Raw genomic sequence first — 24613 nt, 5'->3', positions numbered from 1 at the left:
CATTCAGCATTCAGTTGCCCTGCTGATCTGGGCAGAGAGCAGCTGCACACACCCCTTTAGTCAGCTTGTGGGTTGCCAAGTTGTGGTGACAGATGGGTTGCGTGTCTGGAATGTATTTTATGGACAATCTGGCAACTTGAGTACCATCAGAGAAACATATGAAACTTATGGATCCGTGTATGGTGATTATTCAGCGTAAAGTTTGAGGGCCATGCAAATCACCAGTTTCCCAGGAGAAACAACAAAACGAAAGGGCACTGGGAGATGGCCTTGGAATACAAGAGAAACCTGGGAAAAATTGGCGGCAAGACTGAATCATCAGCCCTGTGAGCCACTGTGACGCACCACTGATCCACTGATTTACATCTTTTATGATCTGAAGACTGAGCTTTGGAAACCCGCACATCACAGCGTGTTTCTGTACTGTTCTCCATTTAAGATGAGGAAAAGCAGGAGTCAGACTGGATGTGGTGGGAAGGCTCTGAGGGGGCGGCTGCACCATGGGGGCATCAAGCGCTTTCTCAAAGGGACGCCGCTGCTGTGACATGTTTTATTGGTAACAGTTCGGCAGCTTTCCAAGCACTTCCCAGAAGTCCAGTCTTCACAAGGAGCCTGTTGGTTCAAAAGCGACAAGCGCTGCAGAGCAGCCTGGAGGTGTCTGAGAGGTTTCGGTGAATTTAACAGCCCCCACTCTCCCGCCCCGACCCCTTAAGCATTGTGCGATTGCTCGTGAGAAGATAAATGCATGTTTATGAACAGCAGCGGAAAGAGGAAGGCCTTTCTCTCGATTCAGCAGCTTGGCCCGTGTCTTGGTGCCGGCAAAGAGAGCGAGCGATAAATCGCGTAACCCGCAGCGACCTGGGCGGTGAGCAGGAACATTCTTGAAACAAAATCTCCCAGTGGCTCGGTGTGTTTGAAATTCCTTGTGTCTCTGAGACATTTTCCTGGGCTACAATAGAACCTTTGTTATGCTCCGGTCCAGGGGGGCCCTCAGTCTCCAGTTTTTCGGGGGTTCTGGGAGATTGCCCCTGCCAGCATGGTGCTGGAACATGGTGTCTCACAGACCCAACATGATAAACCCAAACGATGTCCTGAAACGTGCAGAACTCATGCCATGCTGCTCCAAGGAATTCAAACGCATTATTCAAAAAATCCCGGAACAGCTGTGGGTGGCATACACAACAGAGTTAATTGGGTCTCTGTTCACAGTGTAACAATGTGCATAAACATACCCCCCCAATCAGGCTTGTCAACACAATGTGAACAGTCATAACACAGTAGAAAGAAGGATATGCGCATGTAAGCCAGTTCGTATACCACATGAAGATCTGTGGACTCCTGCTGGCTAGGATTCAGTAAGGCTTAATGCAGGATGTGGACCATAATGAAAGTTATAGGAAGGAATTATGATTAAATTTGTTACAATTAATTTCCATGCAGTTTCCATATATGTTATGGACATAGTTTCATAATCCTTACCTTCATCATAGCAGTTCTGCATGTTGAAGGAACATCTGTAAACATATATCTAGTTCATCTGCCCCTGTCCTGTTTTTTAGGGGTGGGAAGGGAGAAAAAAAAAATCATGATACTCTGATTGTACTGGGATTTGTGAAACCATACCATTGGTGATGTAGCGTGATGGGAATAAAACAGATTGGTAACTAGACACACCACTTCTCCAGAGGCAAACCGCTTCAGGCGGTGTAATTGGTAACAAATTCGTCCTCGGCCAGTGAAACGGACTAGAACTCATAGCAACGAACTGGAAAACGAGAGAAAGTCAGCAGTGAAAGAGTGACAGTTCAATCGGTGGCAGAGGTGGCCTGGGAAAGTAAAGCAGCCGCGTAGGCGTTTTGTTCCCGAACAAATAGACACGAATTGTCCTTTTCGAAAATGAAAAAAAAAAAACATATCACGTACTTTAAGATGAGAGGTACCACATCTACTCGTGCGATGTAACACATGACGTCAGGGCCCTGTGAATGTATTGGGGAGAAGGTAGACCCCCTCCCCTCCCCTCCACATGGGCACTTAAAACGTCCGTCTCAAACAGCATCTCATTGTCCATTCAAGGTGCGACGTAGGTGATTCTGCGCATCGTATCCTTGGAAAAGGAGGCTATATAGGACCTTCTCACTACATTATTAAGGGATACGTGTATAATTCGCACAATTTTATGGGGCAAATGTAAAAGACAAAGAAAAAAATTGATTTTGAAGCAACAGGTGCATAAAGAAGTTCGGCGATATATGATCGTCTGTGAGCTCCTCTGAAGCTACGAAAGAATTTTCTGTTTCTAAGCCAAAGATAAAATCCAGCCGAATTTGATTTTATACACATAGATTTAACGCGCGACGTACCGCTCCAATTAAACATGGCCAACTCAGGCATTCAGCTCTTGGGCTTCTCGTTGTCCCTGATCGGCGTCGTAGGACTGATAGTGGGCACCATCCTCCCGCAGTGGAAGATGTCCGCCTATGTCGGAGATAACATCATCACGGCTGTGGCCATGTACCAGGGGCTGTGGATGTCCTGCGCCTTCCAGAGCACCGGACAGATGCAGTGCAAAGTTTACGACTCCATTCTGCAGCTTGACAGTAAGTCTGATTTTGTCACACTTAAGTGTGCCTGTACATGGCTTTGGTAGTTATACACACTTAGGCTACATACATTTATTACCAACTTGAACTTTTATTTGCATTTTTTTTTCATTATTTTATTGTATTTTATGTAATGTGTCCCTTGTAGCGACTTCACATAACAGTTTAAGGTTCGGTTTATTGAACATAATTCACCATATTATCAAGTCTAAGTTGTTCACGAATGCTTGATATCTAATCTGTAATTGGCTATCTATACCTTAACCCGGGTTGTGATTGACCTATTGGAATTGGTGCTCATTTTCACGTGATGGGATTGTTCTGGTAAGATAATTCCGTTCTTTGCTATATGCGCAGTTGTTGTAAGTTAATAAAGGAGAGTGATGTGCGTCACTGCTAGTGAGAAATTGTCCGAGTTTTAACTCCAATTTCACACCCTCTACAATAATTCGCTGCAGGGTATGTATACTTTTTGGCTATGAGGAAAATGTGATGTATCGTCATGAGGGTGCTGGTGACCTGTATAGTCAACGCCCTAGATTATTGTCTGCCAGCATGAATCCTGTATGTACGGCTGGGGATTCAGAAGGGGGCGTATTGTTGGGTTGCCCTGATCTATATACAGCCCCAAGCCTATTATCCTCACTCGATCTGATTATATTTACCCTTAGAAACGCTTTGTATTTCCATACACTGTGTCCATTGTTCGTAGTCTATTTTCGTTTCGATCTCTGAATGGCGATTAACTCCAGCGAACTCATGTTTGATTTACTTAGGATTAATTACGCCTATCAACTGGTGTTTATTTTCACATAAAGATTTCTCTGAGATTTTTTTTTCGAAGTCTTTTTGCACTCTTTGCACCGCCGCAATCACTTTCAAGGAAACGCAGTTTAACGCTCCAGAGACCCTACGCAGTACTGTATGAGGTTATAGGATGGATGTGTGAGTGCATAGGTATTATAAATGCCATCCATCTATCCGTGTTACACACCCACTTGTCTTAAATATCATGCAGCGTTTATCCGTACTGATGCTCAGGGTCGTACAGAGACTTTTCATGGGGTAGGGGCATAGGCGGAGTTTCATATTTGGACTCCGGGAGGCAAAAAAACCTGCATCTTCCTTACCTTGTGTGTTAAAGCACGTGTCTGATACTCACATAACCCATTAGTCACTAATGGCACGCCCCGTGATGCCCCCCCAAAAAGTTCCTTTGGTAAATTTTGAGGACTGCGGGGTCCCCTCTGGTAAAATTTGCGTTATTGTTGGTGATCGAAAAGGGGCACTCAGAACCTCAATAGAGGGCTCCTTTCAGTTGTTCGGGCAAAAGGGGCAGTTGCTAAGGCGACGCCCCCCGCCCTCACATGTTCCTGCTGATACAGTATATCATATTCTCATAACAGAGATTTAGTTTAATGGCAACCTGATGCAGAACACAGAGTCCCCACAAACCTAATGTTTTCCTTCAGCTTTCAGTTCCCACTACCTGACTATGTGACAATGACAATCTCTGTTAAGACACGTTCGTTTTTATGGTTTTAAAACAAAGAGTTTCAAAGGAAATGGATTAATAGCAATAAAAATGTATATTTTCTGTGATATTTCACAGTTGTTTCTCAAAATCGCTGAGAAATCACTTTCTCTGATGCCAGCACTGACATTAAGTGATGTTATTTCTATTCACTGCATCCATGCACCCTTGCGTCTTTGGAAATGGGATTTAGTTTTATATATAACCATTGTCTCAGCCAATCAAATGAAATGCAAATTTGTGTGTCTCTGACAGATATTTTTGTAGGGATGGTTCACCTCCAACGTATCTCACTGTAGCAATGCTGTCCATGTAGATTTTTACACACCCAGCCCTGAGGCACCTCTGTGCTTCCAATTCAAACTTGTTGGCTATCAGGAGTGTTGATGGAAGCAGTGCCTTGTGAACAGTCTATCTATGCGAGGTCATATCTAAAGCTTGACAAACTCCTGCTGTTGTCAACTGGATAACTGTTAACTGGGCATTATAGATAGTTGAATTGACACAACAAGGTGATACCTTTGTTTCTTAAATTATAATTGATAATTAAGTATGTACCTGATTTTATCTGCCCTGTTTGTTGATGAACATGCATTTTATGCACTAAGTCACTTTGTACAAGCTGTTGTGCTGAGAAAATAAAGGTACCTGGAATCCTAATTAAAAACCATATATGAATATTAATGAACTGATCACTTTTCTATCTACTGTCGCTGCGTCCTTCTGTGGAACTACCTCTATGCCTCCCACCCTTGTGTGTGCGCACCTTCTCAGCTTGACCCGACTATTCTCGTGGCTATAGACGTCCATAAAACGTTGTTCTTTCTACTCATTGCAGCAGTATTCAGAGCATCTGATATTTGATAGACCAGCTGGTGCATTCTTGTTTTGTTTTGTCTTTGTTTGAAATCAACTTAGCTTTCTTTTATTTGCAAAACACATTTATCTTTCCATAACTGCTTCTGCAATCCTGGGTTACAGTGAGCCTACTGATGATTGATTTCACATTCTCCTATCATGTTGGTATTTTCTGCAGTTTGGTGTTATTGGATTATCATTTGGCATCTGTCTGAAATAAACACAACAGACTATATTTAGCAACCATAATCTGTTTGAATCAGACTTCTATCTCCCGACTGGTGCTGTATGCTCTACCCACTGTTTCTGTGTAAACAAAATGTGTGAAAGAGATAAAGAAGGAAAAAAAACAAATAAACAAACCAGAAATATAAAATTCTTGAAATAATGTGTATGCAGATGGATGCGATTAGATACTTGAACTTTGTTAAACCCAGAAAGGAGCATTACTTCAGTGAGAGCATTACAGTCCACATTGTGTTTTAGCCTGAAGGGTCTTGGGTGTCTGCAGCCCAAATCCCCCCCCCCCACCCATCCCCACCACGCTCGCCACCATGAGGCTGTAAAGAAAATCACATGGCTGTGGCCACTTCCTCTTAGAGGCTGGAACTGGTTTAATCTGCACCTGACTGCAGGTGAAAGAATTGAAAGAATGAAGAATGTTTGCAGAAAGGAAAAAAGCGAGAAATTCTGGACAGGATCCATGTAGCTTGTCTACTTAAAGAGCTTTTTGTGTTCCATGAATGCAAAAAGGAGGCTGGTAATCATTTCCCCTTTCCTCCTCCTTTTTTCCGCCTCTTCTTCGTCCTGTCTGAGAGGACTTGTTTGTGAGTGCTGGGACATACTGGTACAAACTGGTTTTGCGACTGCTGTGCTCACAATGAAACGAGGAGACTTCCTGAGAGCCCCAGCTTTGCCAGACAGAGGCGAAATGGCATTCCCAACTGAGCCTCATTCACAGAGGGACAGATGGAGAATCCCTGCTCCTTTTATTGCAGCACAGCACTAAAATATCTTGACAGTTTCACAGAAAAGACCTTTATGACTGTTGGGTGAACTTCCAGTAAAGCTGTCTCCTCATTTGAATTCGAGCTGATTTATTTACACCGCTAAGTCTAAAGCAGGTAATGATATAATGAATAATTACATAGTTTAAAAACTAGGTGAAACTAGCTTTTGAAAAGAGCCAGTAAGCAGTGTGTGTGTGGAGCCACAGGGACTCAGAGTGCTGGGCAGGATGGTGAGGTGGGTGCCGTTGTGTTGCCATGGTGATTGATCACCAACCATGTTCCTCAGGTAAGGAATGCAAGCTGCTTCATTGGACTGTGTGTGTGTGTGGGGGTGGTCTAGGTATACATTACATTGTGACATTATGGGGACCAAATGTAATGTATAAAACGTGCTATTTTGATATTGTGGGGACAATTTTTTTCAATTTTATAAAACACTAAAAATCAAAAAACTAAAAATGCCAAAAATGACTTTTGTTTGGGTAAGGTTATGGTTGTCATCAGTGGAATTAGGGTTTTGCTCATAGAAATGACTGGGCAGTCCCCACAAAGATATGAATACAGGTCTGTGTGTGTGTGCGTGGGAGCGGGGGGGGGGGGGGCTTGCATAGATCACATGTGGTCTTTGGTCTTTTTCTTGCCACTACTATGTATGCAGTGCTTTATTTTAGTCTATAATTTCTGTTGGTTAAAGGAACCTCAGTCTCATTTTATGTTTAATTTTATTAATACAATCTTGGTTTTCCTGAATCACATGTGGAACTCCTCTGCCACAAAGCCTGTGACAATGTCCAAAAGCAATACATTTATCATCTTCAAATTTGAGGTGTCATTTTTCAATAAAGTGTTAAACCCGTAAACTTTAAGGATAAACCGCAGCTCAGCCTATACATGAAACATTTGCTCGTCTGTTCTGCATCATGTACTCATTACAGCCTTTTCACTTATGCCGTGTAATTCATGTTTTCACAGTACAGAGTCTTTTCAAATCTTTATGGACCTTTTATAGGGGGATGGTGTGTAGCTCAGCAGGTTAGACTACCATGCCTGTAATCCAAACATTACTGGTTTAATTCCTGTTAGTGACTAAATGATATGGACTCTCAAGCAAAAGTCTTAACCCAAAGTGCTCTAAGAACTAGATGACACCATTTTTCTAAATGCATGTCATTTGGATGTATTCCTTCTAAATGTCCTAAAAGAGCTTTCAGGCTTATGATTACATTAATGTGTCTGAGTGTTTGTATCTTATAGACGCTCTACAAGCAACTCGTGCCCTGATGATTGCGGGCATCATCGTCTCCATCGCCGGCCTGGGCGTGGCCTGCGTGGGAATGAAGTGCACCAACTGCGGTGGGGACGACAAAGTCAGGAAGTCACGTGTGGCCATGATGGGGGGCATTATCCTGCTGGTGGGGGGTAAGTGCACAGTGGGACCCCAGGCGGTGGGCAGATCATGCTCAACAAACACATAGAGCAAGTACTATATGAAGGCCTGTGTAATAAACCAAGTTATTAGAGCTGGCATATTACCAACCGAGTCCTGTAGGGGTCAGTGAAGGGACTGCAACTGTTTCAAAGTTGCAAGGGGACTATTGAGCACTGTAAAATTAAAGACTGCATCTTTTGATCAGAAGATGACAAAAAACAGGTCATCATGCATGCTGAGTAATGGCTGCTCTTCTTTGCACCTCTTCTTCAGCTCTGTGTGCGATAGTCGCGTGCTCCTGGTTCGCCCACAACGTCATCCGTGCCTTTTACAACCCCTTCACTCCCGTCAACACAAAGTAGGTTTGAAATTCTGTGTGTTCTGCACCTATACACATAAAGGCACATTTTTGTTTAAGATGGTTCTTATCTACCTTTGTTATAGTGAATATTATAGGGTCAGCAGGGGGAATAGTGATTAAGGAATTATAATTGATAAATTCAAGTCTCATTAGGGTTCCAAAGGTGTGTCTTTTTTCAAAGAATTAAATATAAAAATTGCTGAGCTGTGTAAAACCTCCTGAATTAACACGTCAGTAGATTAAAATAAAATCACATATCCATCCATCCATCCATCCATCCACTTGTACTAAGCACTCTCTGGTGATCTGTGGCCTATCCTTGGAAGTATATGTGTGGTAGGATGAACACTGGACTGTATCCTACCTAAGTGCAATGTTGTTATTTGAGTTTTTCAGGGACGGTATGAATAATGAGCATGACAGGGAACTGTATGTTAGATTTCACTGCAGCTCGTCTATGCCCCATATTAATTGTTATACAGAGGGCCTTGTGTATATTTTAATGCGTCATACATGTTGTAATATGTATAATACATACTCTCTCTCCCCCCGGAGGTTTGAGTTTGGAGCAGCCATCTTCATTGCCTGGGCAGGCTCCTTTCTGGACATCCTGGGGGGGGCTATGCTGGCCGCATCATGTCCCAGGAGCAAGCAGGTGTCCAAATACCCCTCCAAAGCCTCCCCCCATCCACCTAGCAGCACCAAGGAGTATGTGTGAGCGCCCCCTGATGGCCTCTTCATTTCCTTCCCTCAGCCCCTCCCTGGTACCACATGAAAAGCTACCTTGCCAATACAAAGGAACAAAAAAAGGAAAAAAGAAAGTTTACCTTACCTCTGAATATTAAAAACTGTATTTTGGACATACTTCAGTTTTCTCATAATAAATATTTAGGTTTTGCTTACCTGAAGTTTTTTCCCCCCTTTGCTCTATTGTGTTGTTCTGAATAAAGAAAGAAGTAAGACCCCTTAGAGAAATACCCTCAGCTCTGTCTACTGCATGCTTTCCTTTTCCTGTGCCTACAGTATCTGTGTGACACACTCTGAATTACACTGACACAGGCATTGTATACGGGGTCTTTCATTCAAGAGAACAAAAACAAGTGCCTTTCAATTTTGGCCACAGAGTTGTGGGATGCACCTCCTTAAATATGATCTGGCAGGCTTCCCCTCCGCCCCCCCCCGCCTTCAAGTACCCTGTGATGGTACCATACAGAGGGGCACCTAATCCATCAGAAATGTAGTGCCATCCCTTGTCTGATCTTCATCATCGTCGTCGTCATTCCCAATGGCTTATTCTTCAAACGCTCCACTGGACATCATATGCCTAATCTTTTTATGGTATTTGACAGTCTGGTCATTTTCATCATGCTGATTTTTGTCCAAGACTCAGAAAACGTGTTTACCTGCCTGACCAGGTTGCAAGTCCAACCTTATCTCACTTGGTGGTCAGATTCTGTTTTTTTGGGTACACCGTGTGTGTTTTGTTTTAGTCTCATGCTGTGAACCTTACTCTTTTCTTGTGAAGCTCAACTGGAAATTCCCTGGGTCGGATTTTTTTGTTTCTGATAAATTTACACTGAGAAACTCCTACCTGGCTGCATGTGTCATTTTTTGCATTTTCTTCTAGTTGATATAACTTGTAAACAATTTTAATAAAGTATTGTTTTTCTTTAAAAAAATGTGGAGTTGCTATTATTAATATGAACATTTTCTCAAGTGCAATTAATTGTAATAATGTTTATACATTGACTGGATCATTATTACAGCTGAACAACTTTATGCAACAATAAAGTGAAGTCAGCTGAGTACCTAAATCTACAGAATGGCCAGTGTGTGACTCAGTGGGCTAAGTCTATGTGCCTGCAATCACAAGGTTGCCGGTTCAAACCCAACCTCAGCATGTCTGTGGGTCCTTGAGCAAGGCCCTTAACCCCCAGCTCCCTGGGCGCCACAACAGGTGGCTGCCCTTCATGGACAGCTTGCTCTACAAAGAGCAAGTTGAGGGAGGTATAAAAAGAATTTCCCCATGGGGACAATAAAGGATTGATTATTGTTATCCCTCCATCCATCATGAATTTGCTTCTCTAATGGCATGGACATATTCCAGAACAAGAATACCAAGATTTATGGGGCTCAAATTGTGAAAGAGTGGTTGAGGAGCATGAGGAATCATTTTCACACCTGATTTGGCCACCACAGACTCTTGACCTTAACCCATTGAAAGTCTTTGGGATTTGCTGAAGAAGACTTTGCAGAGTGGTTCAACCCCTGTCATTAGTACAAGATCTCCATGAGAAATGGATGTAAATCTGGATGAAAATACACTAAGTTACAAAAAAAAAATTAAGCACCCAGAAATAATGGCCTGATTCGGTTATGATTTGGTACACATGCAGACCAGTGATGGGTATGTAAATGATTCCATTTGCAAGGAGCTGGCACATCTAGTCACGAGACACAGAGGATACCTCATAGATGCATCAGACAGCATTACCAGCACTTGACAGAGTTTGATAGGGGTCGCATTGTGGGTTTGCATGAGGCCGGCTGGTCATATCGTGCAACTGCCCAGCATGTGGGACATGCATATGTCACAGTCAGACCAATGGGCACATGAGGGCACCCACACACGTCATGAAGGTTCTGGTCATCCAAGACAGACCACACCAAGGGAGGATTGTCATATTGGGCGCCAAACATTACAGAACCCGACATCTGCACCTGCCATCCAGACACAGGTATTGAACATTAATATTTCAACAAGACGACACCCGTCCACACAAGGCTCGTGAGTCGATGAACTGCCTGCATCATGTTTGGTAGGGGTCGCATTGTGGGTTTGCATGAGGCCGGCTGGTCATATCGTGCAACTGCCCAGCATGTGGGACATGCATATGTCACAGTCAGACCAATGGGCACATGAGGGCACCCACACACGTCATGAAGGTTCTGGTCATCCAAGACAGACCACACCAAGGGAGGATTGTCATATTGGGCGCCAAACATTACAGAACCCGACATCTGCACCTGCCATCCAGACACAGGTATTGAACATTAATATTTCAACAAGACGACACCCGTCCACACAAGGCTCGTGAGTCGATGAACTGCCTGCATCATGTTGAGGTCCTACTGTGGCCAGCCAGGTTCCCTGATCTTTCCCCAATAAAACGTGTGGGATGAGCTTGGACGTCAACTCAGACCCAGTGCCAATCTGCAGGATCACGAGGGCCAGGTACTGCAGCTCTGGGCTGACTTGTCGCAGGAGAGGATGCGACTTTATGACTCTCTTCCACAACATATCACTGCCACACGCTATTGACATGGGACCAGCAGTGTGCCCATACCACCAACTCTGCTGTCTTTTTCATCTGATACTATAATCATTGCGATACAGTCACTTGACCTTTCACCACGTGCAGATTTGTGAGATAAATGTTGAGATGTTACAAAAGCTTGTGAAAACAATGCCATGCCAAATGTGCGCCATAAAGCTAAAAGCAGTCCAACAAAAAATTTAAGTGTGACGGTTTTTTGGCCGAACAGTGTATTTGTATTATTGTAATATTCTAAGAATGTTTTATTATAATTATTATTATAACATAATTTAAAAAGACCAACTCTTCTTGTTACGTCTATGCCACGAGTTTGGGTGCTTGTCCCCAAAGGATTCCATTATTTTTTAAATGATGTCCGAGAACATAGGTTACCATGACAATAAGGGTACAGTTACCCAAATTCTGGGGAAAAACATAACCCTGCATTTGGGTCAGTAACGGAAATGCTCGGTCAGAACTGGGTGCTTGGACTGAAAATAACCCAGCAAAATTACCCTGTAGACTCAACTCATACTTTGGGTAAAAAAAAAAAATTAACCCAGCATTTTTAGAGTGTTCTCTCAACGTAATCAGGTTCACCAGATCTGTATCGGAGACTGCTCTTCATTTACCACCACTATGAGGCAGTTTTGTTGTGATTTGTCTCAAAAAGAAATAGGCTCCAAATCAGCACCTAAATAATGTTCCTGTGAAGTTTTAAAAATAATCTTCAAAGACTTAGAGTGAACTGTGTTCACAAGTCCAAGTATCTCTTGCAGCCCCCCTTCCTTCCTTTACTTCCACCAAGCGCTGCTCCTATAATTTTGGTGTGATTTGTCTTCATCCATATAATTGTTTTGTGAAGTGGGAATAAGATCCATCAAAGACTTTTTGAGTTACCACATTCACACGGTCAAGTGTCTTCTGCAGTCATACTTCCCTTTGCTGCCACTTAGCAGCATTGCTAAGTGCTATTATCTTGGTGCGATTAGACACCTGCAAAGTATTTTTCAAAAACTCTTTAAATGATCATCCTACCAGCATAATCGCCTGCGGTAACAGACTGGACCCAAAGCCAGATGTATTCCCCATTTGGAGAATACAAATATAATCTAATATGACATAATACATTGTTCATTCCACTAACATATTTTCTTTTCATTTCATCTAGTAAAAGCTATCAATTTGGGGTATAAATGCAACATTTGATATATATTTTGATATTGCTGTTAAATTAACTAAACCGAGGACAACAATCACAAGTTACACATTACAGATCTGACCCGAGTGAAGTGGTTGAATTGTAACTCATGAAGAATTTAACATTATGGTATCTTGTAACATTTGTTTGGTGAAAAGTAACCCCAGATTACATCTTTGTATGCATAATGCAAACAAATGTTACATTAAAGATAAACACATGGCAAGCTTTATTTTATATTTACATGTTTATTATCCTACATAACTCACAATAGTTCAGGCTGAAGAAAAAAGTCTGAAAAGTTTTAAGTTTTAAAATAGGATTATACTGTGAGTCAATTTGACCCCAACATTAATATAAGGTAATAAATAACCTGCACTGCAGATCCCACCCCCCGAAAAAAGCAGCTGGAGCAGGGCAACACATTCCTCATATGTGACCCCAGAATCACAATTTATTCAGCCCAATGTACCAGTAGCAAAACATTTACTTCTGATTCACAAAGATCTAGCAAATATCAGCAGCTGTGCAATTTGTGTAAAAACAAGCTATGAAAATGTAAGATGTCCTTATAAAACAACATAGATATTTTTAAATTTGGCGTTTTTAGCTTTGGCACAGATGGCGACGTTTAGGCAACAGGTGAAACCGGCACCGGGAAGTGGCAGCTGGCATTCAGCATGTTGTCCAAATTTTCATCTTCAATATCCACTGTGGGAAGAGATGTAACGGACATCGATTATATACTTAATACTTACAATAGACTTGAGAATGACTTACAAGATTAATAGTTACACAATAAACCAGTAAAAACACAATGTAAGTTAACTGTCAGCCATATGACATTTAGCTACTAGCCTACTGATTTCAGCTAAGGAAACAGTAGGCGTATGTGTTGTTCAGCGCCGGAAGTAAGAGCTTTCTTACTCAAACGAGGTGATAAATATCACCAAAGGTGCAAAATGGAAAAAGCTACCTAAACGCACTAAATGAAATTATCTGTTGAGCGTGTTGAGCACAGTCACTCACCTTTCTTGGAGCGTCCGATCTGACCCAGTTTCGGAGCACGACGGTGAAGCCTGACCGGAGGGGAGTCGTGTCTAAAAGGGTTCCCACTGTAGTTATCTCCCATATCCTGGGCGTACCGGGCCGGTCCATCTTGGAAAGGGCCAGCCGGTTGCAGGAGGTCGGGCATTCCGGGAACTCCGTACATCTTCCGTGGGCGCCCGAGTGCTAGTCGACGCGCTCCCGCAAAGGCAGCGTGCGCAGCGCTCTTTTACGGAACCTGAAAGGGCATTTCCATCAAAACACGAACTTCTGCCCAAAATCGAGCTATACCTTAATTCATTACTAATTTATACAATCCATTGGTTAATATACAAAGAAAAAAGAAAGGCCACAGAGTAAAAGTCGAAGAATGATCGACGCACTTCTGGTTGTTATTATTAAAGTTTAATTAATCATTTCTAAAGCTAGAGCTAAAATGGATACACACATTCATTTTTACTATTTCGTGATCCTAGAACGAGATAAAATCGTTCGTTATGAGCTCTACACGCAACAAACTATAATTAGCCCGAGCAGTGTGACACCCGCACGCTGTTTCCTGTTTCCGGGAATGTTGTTATAATTAAACATAATATTTTTTAATCCTAAATATTTTTTTTCTTTACCTGTAACGTGATCTGTCGTTCGTGGGAAAGGATCTCTTGTGTCGCTTTTCTGACTCGCTGCGCTTCTGTTTTGACTCGGACCTCTTAAAGGAAAGGAAGCGGCTGCGGCACCAGTGAGCGGAGAGGGCGGAGAGGAGGGGGGAGGGGAATTCCGGCGTTTCTCCGCGTCTGAGTCACGGGCGGAGACATTTCACGACATTGTGTAGTAAGAGTCACTCCCCTGTGACGCCATCTTTCAATGTAAACCGGCGAAACCGGAGAGGATCCAAAATAGAAAATAGACTGAAAATATATGGTAACTCATTCCACACGTTATAGCCAATGGTTGCGTAATCATGTAAGTCTTCTGCGATGTCTAATATTATTATATAAATTACTTCCTTGTTCCTTGCATATTGTGGCATGTAGTTTCACTGTGCGTCCAGAGTGGGGCACACCTTGACTCATTCCCACTGTTTCCCCTACTGCGTTAACAGGTGTTCCGGGCAATTCAGTTTCCCTACGTTTCCCCTGTCGCGCGCTGATTTGTACACGGTTTCGCTGTTATTTTCATGTCTTTTCTCGAAGCTCTTGAGGTAAACAAGCCATATATTTTAAAACATCACATGCCTTTTCGATGTTTTTTGTTTTTACCGATAATAAATTAAAGTATTTCATTCGCTGGATAGACATATTTCTTGATGAAAACGGTATAGTATTGCTTATAAGACTATATTATGCGCGACGATCTACTGTATTCACATGTAATAATGTACCTGAGTGATTTTCAGACATCGCACATACATATTTGCCTAAATATTAGGAGAAACATTATTTCCTGACATCCAGGATATTTGGTTCCCCCCTGTTAAAACAGGTATACAGCAACTCTGGGCCTCGCTACTAATAACAATACAGTATTCACATGTAATAATGTACCTGAGTGATTTTCAGACATTTCACATACCTCTTTGCTTTAATATTAGGGGAAACATTATTTCTTGATAGACAGGGGAAACATAGGGAAACCAAATTGCCCGGAACACCTGTTATGGAAAAAAATAATAATTATGAAAGTAATTGTAAAAGTATAACTGTACAATCAACAACAACAACAATAATGCAATAACTGTGAAGATAAAATACAAGTGTAGTACAAGATATTCGCGCTTGGAAAAACTGCATTTTTATAAATCACTCAAATCAGCGCCGCCAGTTTATACGCACATACCCCAAGCTCTGTATTTCACGTCTTGTCACGTCCTTATTTATATGTTTTTTGTTACTAATAGCAAGTTTTCTTATTTTCTTCTCTTCTCTTTGTTTTTATTATATTTATTGTTTGGTGCATCTGTGTGTTTATGACAGTATATGTTTACATTGTATATGCGTGCCACCAAAAAAAAAAAATTCTAGTTCTTTTTTTACAAGGCGAATAAAATGGTTCTGATTCTCAGTGTAGTTAAATACAGTACTAATGAAGTTATTTCACACTGTATAATAAAAATTCTGTATAAAATACCTACTAATACTGCTGTACCAAAAAGCCTCTTAAAGGCAAAACTGCATCAGTAAATATTTTGGCACTTCAATACACAAATAACGCTCTAGTTAGTAATTAATGGTGAAAAATTATGAATATACTGAAATAAAATAATCAAATGTATTTCTTCACAAAACATCATTTTCATATTTTAAGTTACATATTAAAAATAACGATAAACAAATGAGCTTGAATCAAAAGAACGTATATTCTAAAGATTAAGGTCCGTATTTAAAAGTACTAGTAATAAACATTTGACAGACAGTTTGGGTCAGCGACTGTGGTTTTTGCTATGGTGGTAAAGCAAGAGATCAGTTGTGAGACAAAGCTTGAGGTTTAATCTGGTCAATCTACAACCCTGTCCTCACCTATGGTCATGAGATGTGGGTAATGACTGGAAGGTGAAGGTGGCCTAAATGAGGTTTCTCTCTAGAGTTGCTGGACTGAATTTCCTTGACATGGTGAGAAGTTTAAGAGATGCAGAGGAACAACTGCTCCTTTGGAGCAAGTGGAGGTTGGTCAGGCATCTTATAAGAATGGAAGCTGTTCTGAGCACATCCAACAGGGGAAAAGCCCTGTGGGAGACCGAGGACATGCGGGGGGATTAGGCCTCCCACCTGGGATGGAAATATCTATGGATGCCCCATTAGGAGCTGGAGTCCGTAGACTGCCACTGTGACCCTCAGCAGGAGGAATGCTGTGTCTATTAAATATTTGAACTTAAATAACATACAATAATGATTAATACCTAAATTAAATTAAAGATGACAAGTTTTTTCCCAGTTTGTCTCCATCGTTGTGTCTTGAATGGATGACTGCCTGTATTTGTATTTGGATTGGATGCAGCAATCAGCGAGAGTAAATCAGTTTTCTCAGCATTAATTGTTTACACTACATTGCATGTACAAACACAGCTCTTAAAATGTGCTTGAACTCTGGACAAAAATGAATTAGAGACGTTAGTGAGGTCACGTCAAAAGTACACACACATTCCATTGCTCTGGTGAAAAAGCATAATTAGAAATAACCTATTAAAAAAGACATTTTATTGGCTGGCTGAGCCCGCCTGATAGTCTCATTGTCTTTTGTTCATTTATGGAATGTGTGATCAGGGTCTGTCTCCCAAAGGCAACAAGTAGCAGTTCACTTGTTAACTTCCTGTAGTCTCTGGTGTCGATCTGGTTGTACAGTGATCTTCTGATGTTTACAGGTACATCTTGCTCCACGTAGATATAATTCTTTTCCTAATTTTACAATAGAAAAAACTGGATAACAAACCCAGCCATAACAGTACCAATAACAAATCAATAGAAATAAGTGTACATATCATAATAATAGATATTTTATTGATCCCTGTGGAAAAATTCTCTTTATGCCTCCCCCAACTTCCTCTCTGTAGGTGAGAGCAAGCTGACCGCAAAGGGCAGCAACCCAGTGCAGCACCCAGAGAGCTGGGGGTTAAGGGCCTTGCTCAAGGACCCACAGATGAACCAAAAACCTTCCGATCACAGTCACATAGGCTTAACCCACTGAGCCACACACTGCACCCAGTCTATCTGTTTATCTTTTTTGCTGCAATGACTTGTAAAGAAAATGTTATGTTGCGCATATAGTAACACAACTCTATAACCGTTACTTGCTGCCACGTGAATTTGACAAATTTTTGAATCATTGTCAGATCAGACACCAGACCATCAATGGTCTCTACCTCACTGAGCTTACAGAATTGTGTGGCTGGAAAAAGCAAATAATGTCACAGGTCACTGAGCTCTGCTGGTAGATATCAGGACTGACCTTTATTTGTTTTGTGTGAGATTTTACTCTGCTTCCCAAGGGATTCAAACCCATGACCTTCCGGGCATATGCACAGATGGCTTATTGTCAGATATATACTGCTTGTAACACAATGATGCCATGCATTTCTCTCAGAAAACAATGATATGCCTCTGATGTGCTTCCATTTGCATTAGTACTGAATCCAGTCAAGAAGAAACACTGATTTTCTTTCTACCTTAGTCACAGTCAAATGAAAGATTATAATTCAGTGCGAAAGTCCTAGGCCTCCAGAGCACGGTAAGCCTCCTCCCAGCCATGCAGTGTGACCTCTGCCTCTTGCAGTCCATGGTGTTTCTCAGTCAGCTGGGCCGCCAAGTTGCCACACGCCTCCTTCTGGCTGAGCTGCACCGTCTCGCGGCCTCACAGCGCTGCCTCCACTGCCTCAGCCTCCCAGCTGGCCAAGTCACCGCGCAGCTGCTCCAGCTTCTGCCGCTCCTGCTCCACGGCCTCCCGAAGCCGCTCCCGGTCTTGATGGTCCCGCTCCTGCTGCTCGTCCTGCGCTCCTGGCGCTCTTCAGCTAGCTGGGCCTCCCAGCTGTGCCATGCATTTTAAATGCTCCGAACAAGCTGCCTCCGCCCGCTGCCTCCGCTTGTTGTGCTCGCAGCCGGAGTCACATCGTGGCTTCTCATCGTTGAAAAATGGTGAGCCCTTGACAGCTGGTGAGCGGCTGGAGTCTGCTGTGGTGCCCGCCCTTCTCGGTCGCCGACGTCGTCTCTGCCGAGGTTTTGGCGGGTGAGCAGGAGCGGCTTCAGGGCGTGCTGTCCGGTCCGGTGTGTCCTGGATGGAGCGGAGGGTGCCTCCTTTTCCTGGCTTCTGGGCAGTGCCGAGCCCGGTGCCCTCTTCTCCTGCAGCACCAGCAGATGAGCTTTGTGTCTCCTGTGGGGTGCCATCGTTTCTCTGCCGCCTCAAGATCCACCAAGCTGGAGCAAGCTTGCCAGATGATGGTGATCAGTGCCTGCTCCAGCTGCGCCAACGTGATGGTTCGCAGGATCCCACTTCTGGCACCAGTGTGGCACCAGGCCGACCGAGGCATCGCAGGAGCAGAGAGAGACATGGAGACTTGCTTGCCAGAGAAAACATGCTCTTTATTAGCAGTCCTTAAATGGACTGCAACAGGCAACAAGCACTGAACCAATCACACAAGGTTGACAGACACCGACCTGTAAGGTGTACACACGGTGGGAGATTTACGCAAGCTAAATACACGCGAGGATCGGACCGGGTACACACAAGACACGGGCAAACATACGCGCAACAATAGGGAAATACAACCATTAACATTGCGGGATTAAATAAGGAGAACAGCACACGGGGCAAAGCAGGGAGCAACATCACTAAACTTCAATGACAGGACTGGCAAAAGACTCACAAGGAAGCACTTAAATACAGAAACTTAATCAGACAGGATTAGGAATAGCTGGTAACATGGAGATTCCACACGTGGTTAACGAGGGGGCGTGGTTAACAGGAGGAGCGGTACGATCGGAGCGTGACACATTAACAACAACAATACAACAAGGGCTATTTACAACTGCACGCGGGCCATGCCAGCGCTACAGTATGAATAAAGCTGTAGTACTGGTATTTTTCATGTGAATTTATATAAGAATTTTATAAGTCTCCCTGTAATGAAAATAGTGGAATTGCTCAGGCATAATGTGACATTTCTTTCATAACAGTAAAGTGGTCGCGTGACACTTTCAGCAATTGTACACTTTGATTTGAATAAGAAGCCACATTTCCAAGTGGAATGTGGAAGTCATATTGAAATGCATAGCACACAGCAGGCACACCACGAGGTTGCTGATATTAGCCTGGGCGAGAACTTTCATAGGCTACCTAGCTGGAAAGATGGCAGTCTGGGCCATTTTTCCTTACAATGGCATACCTGCTTAATTAAATAATAAAGTTAATTAAGTGAGTTGATGGTGAAAATTAACAAATACTTGGAATTGCTGAGATGCCTCAGGGAGAGGTTTATTTTTAGAAAGTTAAATATATTTTTCTGAGCAAATGTAGATTCTATGGGAGGTATTTTCAGCAAGAAATAAAATGAAAATACAATCTCCACTTTGCCATTTAATTTTCAAAGTCTATGCGTCATTTGTGAAAAAATTAAAAATAAAATTAGAAAGCCTTTTTGTCTTTCCATTTCCTAACCAAACTTTTCATTTGCTACTTTTCAGCTGCGTTTTCTCAGTGAGGTTGTGGATTTTTTTTGTTGTTATATTTCTTGTACATGGTCACCCGTGTCGCCCAAACTAATGCCAAAGTCACACACGTCTTAATTACTTATTTGCAGCTTCCAATTAAGCAGTAGCACACATATTTATCCTTTGTCTTGTGTTAGCTTTCAGTTCCTATTTCTTATGTTAGACAGGTCGGTGTATTAAATCAGCCATAATCATCACCCTCAAAACAATAATTTATCATCCAATTTGTTTCTTACCGCTTGGTTACCTTGTTAAGCTTCCTTATCCATGAAAAGATTGGTTTTAATATTTTTGGTGTAGCTTTCTGGACCTTTCTTTTGACAGCATACCTCTTGTTTTCAATAAAAACATAATGGTAAAATAAACCTCAAGAGAATTATATAAATAAACTGAATTGGTCTTATCTTGCCTTACATGGATGGGCATGCCTTGTCTAGTGAAATGTTTTTTTTAGTTTAAATAGAGGTTCCTGATGCAGTACACAAATTTATGTGGTGCTTTTATGCATCTTAAACTTAAAAACGGGTCGGTGCCGACCCCAACACCAGAGCTGTTATAATCTTGACCAGAGCATTTATTTTGCTTAAATGGAGATTCCTGACAAAGTCAAAAAGCCTTGATGCAGTAAACAAATGTATGTGTCACGATCGCGGGGCAGGTGAGCCGAAAAGCAGGCGAATGGAGCCGTGAAGACGGATAAATGGGGTTTTAATGAGCCAATGACAGACAGGTAGGGACATCCACGGACACTACAATGATGGATCTGACGAGACGTACTCAGACACGGACTAAATACACAAGACTAGCCAGAAATAACAGGACGCAGGTGATCACAATCAGGAATTGACACGAGGTAATGAGGGGGCGTGGCACACACGAGGATCGTAGGGAGCTGGGCGTGACAGTATGCAGTGCTTTCATGCATTTTAAACTTACAAATGGGTCGGTGCCGACCCCAACACCATAGGAAGGTTAAATAACAATGAGGTATTGATGAGCGAAACAAGGCTCCGGACCCCCATGACCCTGCGCAGGACAAGTGGTTTCAGAAAATGGATGGATGGATTAATTTAATTGTTGACGATTTGACTAGATCCCAGATTTCTTGGGCTGTGTTTGAAATGTCCACTTGCCCACTATATAGTCCACTATATAGTGAGTCACCCATTCTGTTGTTCTGTTCCAATTCTCAACTGTACATTTCATTAGAAGCTGTACCCTACATTGCTCGACCTAGACCGTTATGCATTACGGTCTGTCACGTGAGTGACGCAACCATATTTGAGAAACTTTGCTCAGTCTGAATTGTGATGGTTAACTAGCTTGCTTATGATATACTTGCACGCAGGGGTACTGTAAAGCAGGGAAAAATATCCAAGGGCCCCTGAGTGACCGTGGCCCTAAAAAATCTGATTGATTTGGGTTAGGGGCCCGATATGCTTTCATGGGGCCAAAATTCTTTAGCGGCACCCCTGCTTGCATGTGAGCTATAACAGTAACAGGGCTACTGATGCTTTAAAAACAAACTGCAATTTTAATTCTGAACGGATTAAGTTCGAGTTCTGAGGTATCACTGTATATTGAAGATCAGTATAAAACATCACAGTTACAGCTGCAGTTCCCATCATGCTTGCGTAGGTAGATACAGTACAGTAAAGTATGATGTAAATAAAGTTACATGTGCACAGAATATTGTTTTATTTTAACGTTGTGAAGATGTACATATATCAGTTACAATGTGTACTATTCTAAAAATAGCAATGTTGGCATATTTTTTTATTTATTACAATAATGGACAAGTACATTAACACTCTGGTATTTGTTTATGCAACAGAAATAACAATTACGAATATCAGGCGTATAATTATGCAGCAGCGGTACAACGGCTAGCATCTGAAATGTATCAACCGCTCTCTGCCTTTATCTGCGGTGTACCTGAAAACCAAGAGCATGTCATCGACACAGCACAAAAACATTTGAACACAGAAGTCGATTCCTGACCCTCCCTTTAAGGTCTCTCGGACACCAAATAATCTGGAGCTCCTTGAAACAGGAAGAATAATCTGGAAAAGGACAATGGGTGAATCCCAATGCCAAAAGTGCAAAGTCCATACTTGCGGTTTTGGCAAGACCGGTCTTGCTAATTTGCCTTCCAAGAATCAACATAAGATGCAACTGATGTATCTTTGATATTTGGGGCAGAGCAAGACCAACATCCGGGGAACACAGTCCTTGTGTTCTTAGAATTGGAACTGGTCTTTGGTGCACATACACATGTACACATGTACACAAGTAGTTCAGTGACATATCACAAGTTCCACCTTATTTTAAAGCTATGCTTTATGCTACCGTGGGAAATGTCGAACAAACGCCACGGTTGCGAAATTAATCCAGATAAGATTTGTATCGATTCTTTCCACGGGTCAGAGATTACAAAACAAGTCATTTGACTCTGTGCAGAAGTCTCCAAAATGCTTATAATGCCAAGAGAAATGTGGGGTAGTATGTCTCTGAGTTTTAAGTATTTTATTTCAGGAAGGTCCAATCACTTGTACTATTTTCAGAGGTACCACTTTACAATAAGGCTTCCTTTTGCCACTTGTAAATGGCAGAAACTCATTAATAAAAAGAAAACTGTGTTATAACTTGTTTAAAATTGTCTATTCATAATTTACAAAGTGTTACAACCTAATTAGTAACCAGATTGTAAACCATTCATAAGCTCTTTATATGGGTAACCTTATTGTAAAGTGGCACCAGCGCAGGCTGAAGGGCTACAGCCTGAATTCACAGAAACCGGGAATTTTACATCCCAGAAACTGAAGTCTTCCTCAGTTATTATGGCAAATTGCTCTGTGAAGCTGAACTGCTCGGGGATGTTTACTTGAAAAAACACATAGTTATTTGTCAGAACACGGACAGAACTTGCACTTTCTTTGAGGGTTTGGCATGGAAGCTTAAATCATCTGAAGAATTTTCTAGCAGGAGCGGGTAATAAACATTACTGTTTTTCAATGCAGTGAATTATTATTTGAATAACATGCTTCAGCGTCAAATTTCAAAAACTATGTATTATGTATTCTCGCCTTCACCTAATACCTTTTACATTACCCTTGAATTACCCTTGTTTTTTGACAATTGTACCTTATCAATGGATCCTCAGCCAGCCTCAGATAAAACACTGGGAAAAGGACAAACATTAATTGTGTCTTTGCATTTGTGTGTAAAATGGGGAAGGGTACACAGAAATTAAAATTTCCGTGAAATGAGTGGGTGTATCATGGGGGAAACCAGTATAGATGTGGGAAGGCATTTTGAGTTCAGGGTGCTGAAAGTCAGAATGACCAGCAGCCTTTACTGAAGTTCGTTTCGATAATCGGTAGCTACCTACAGCTAATAATGGTAGTGTTTTTTTTTGAGAAATAATCATGCAGTCTTTGTCATTGTGAGGTAAATACTATGTTTTTGTTCCAGCGCTGCTGGATACTTGCATCATGTAGGATAGTGGTGTTTTTTGACAGGGCCCCCCTAGGACTGATATGTTTGGTCTGATGCCCTCCCAGCCACACACACTCACAAAGACAAACACACACACACACACACACTAAATCCAAATAAACTTCAAGTGGGGAAAAACAGGTGCTGGTACTCCCCTTGTTATTCACCATTGATAGGTGCCAATACTCTGAAAAAGAAAAACAAAGAGGTGGTGGTACTGTGTGCTGTTGAGTATCATGCCAGTACTCTGAAAAGAAAAACAAAGAGGTGCTGGTACTGTGTGCCGTGCAGTATCTTGCCAGTATTCAGAAAAGAAAAGGTGAGTACTGGCCCACTTCAAGGACTGGTCTCTGTTGATTTTTATTTTTCCCCTTCCCTGTGGCCCCCTGCAATTCCTTTGTGGCCCAACAGGGGGTGTCTCCACAGTTTGAATATCTCCTTTGTATGGTATTCTAGCTTACCATGCTCTTTGAAATTCATTTTCTGAGAAAAAAAAGGCATATTCGCTTCTGCAGTGATCCACCTGCCAGCAACTATCATCAGAACAGTAAATATAAACAAAACAAATGTATTTATTTTGAGCTTAAATTAGGATTTGGTGTGCATTGTTGTTTGTTTTTGTGTGCTTGTGGGGGTATTTCTTCACTTCTGTTTAATCAGTGCTGTTCAATTTGAATTTCTTTCAGATGTTATAAATTAATAAATAAGCCATAGAAAGATCTCCAATGAACCCCCTGTATTCCCACATCAGAGAGATTCTAATCTCAACATTTATAATATTATATTTGTAGTGCCTGCAAATTTTTATAGTAGATGAGATTAAAAATTGTGTATTTTCAATAGGTGCTGGTAGTTTTTCCTGATAAAAGCGATTCTCGACCATCCTGAAAAGAAAAACATAAAGCATATGTGACTAATTTGTGTACATAAGCCTAAAATCAAAGGCATAGAAGAATGCTCAAAAATGGATAGGGTTCAAAGGGTTAAGTCTTGTAGCGCAGGATTTTCATGCCTCCAGGTCGAGGTAATAACCAGTCACCAGCCATTCTGTTAGCATCGCTAGCCAACAGTGAGGAAACCGCAGTTACCATTGCTCATGTGGTGCTGATCGCCCTCTGATGGTACATGATAGGTTTGCAGCAAGCTACCTTGTCACACTAGTATTTCTCCCATATTATTACACTGTACAGTACGTCTTGGAAAAAATACCACCTACTTCCCTAAAACACACACAGCACAGATCGATTCAATCCCCAAACCCTGGAGGTGTCAGGTAACAAAACGATCATGTCACCCACAAAATGATAATAATAATAATTTAACGCACTAGAGTTTCACTGTGGTGTCATTTGAATCTTGGAAAAAAAAACTAGATTTGATTTTCTTTATGGTCTAATGAATACTTTCTCAATTCAAAGGTAAACACAGGCCATATCAAATACCACAGTGGAAATGGAATGCGTGTAAGATTGGATATCTCTAAACTTGTCAAGACTTATTTGTTTAGCCCCGAGCCTCTATGATGGACATGATCTTACTCCATGTTAAAGGCATGTGG

General features: G+C 41.9%; 2 protein-coding genes across 2 annotated transcripts; one reads left to right on the top strand and one right to left on the bottom strand.

Annotated features, from left to right (window-relative positions):
* The first annotated feature begins 2014 nt into the window (after positions 1-2014).
* cldn7a (claudin 7a) lies at positions 2015-9618 on the top strand. Its single transcript, XM_023796547.2, has 4 exons — positions 2015-2600; positions 7260-7424; positions 7708-7792; positions 8351-9618. The coding sequence occupies exons 1-4, from the start codon at positions 2378-2380 to the stop codon at positions 8511-8513; spliced, it is 636 nt and encodes a 211-aa protein (XP_023652315.1). The 5' UTR covers positions 2015-2377; the 3' UTR covers positions 8514-9618.
* A 2900-nt stretch (positions 9619-12518) lies between these two features.
* On the bottom strand, positions 12519-14142 carry LOC140593245 (uncharacterized). The gene is made up of 3 exons (XM_072717197.1): positions 13987-14142; positions 13343-13598; positions 12519-13024 (listed from the first exon to the last, which is right to left on the bottom strand). Exons 2-3 carry the CDS (start codon positions 13524-13526, stop codon positions 12945-12947), a joined length of 264 nt encoding a protein of 87 aa, XP_072573298.1. The 5' UTR covers positions 13527-13598; positions 13987-14142; the 3' UTR covers positions 12519-12944.
* Between the last annotated feature and the right edge of the window lie 10471 nt (positions 14143-24613).

The sequence above is a fragment of the Paramormyrops kingsleyae genome, chromosome 10 (assembly GCF_048594095.1).
Source record: "Paramormyrops kingsleyae isolate MSU_618 chromosome 10, PKINGS_0.4, whole genome shotgun sequence".
NCBI lineage: Eukaryota > Metazoa > Chordata > Actinopteri > Osteoglossiformes > Mormyridae > Paramormyrops > Paramormyrops kingsleyae.
Note: the sequence above shows the minus strand (reverse complement) of the source record. Positions and strands in the feature narration are given on the sequence as shown.

Bases quoted from the DNA above. Each gene is read 5' to 3' on its own strand.
- cldn7a (XM_023796547.2), top strand. From the start codon at position 2,378: ATGGCCAACTCAGGCATTCAGCTCTTGGGCTTCTCGTTGTCCCTGATC. The intron at 7,425-7,707 runs GTAAGTGCACAG...CCTCTTCTTCAG, and splicing joins CATTATCCTGCTGGTGGGGG to CTCTGTGTGCGATAGTCGCG. The intron at 7,793-8,350 runs GTAGGTTTGAAA...CTCCCCCCGGAG, and splicing joins TTCACTCCCGTCAACACAAA to GTTTGAGTTTGGAGCAGCCA.
- LOC140593245 (XM_072717197.1), bottom strand. From the start codon at position 13,526: ATGTACGGAGTTCCCGGAATGCCCGACCTCCTGCAACCGGCTGGCCCT. The intron at 13,025-13,342 runs GTGAGTGACTGT...CTCTTCCCACAG, and splicing joins GATCGGACGCTCCAAGAAAG to TGGATATTGAAGATGAAAAT.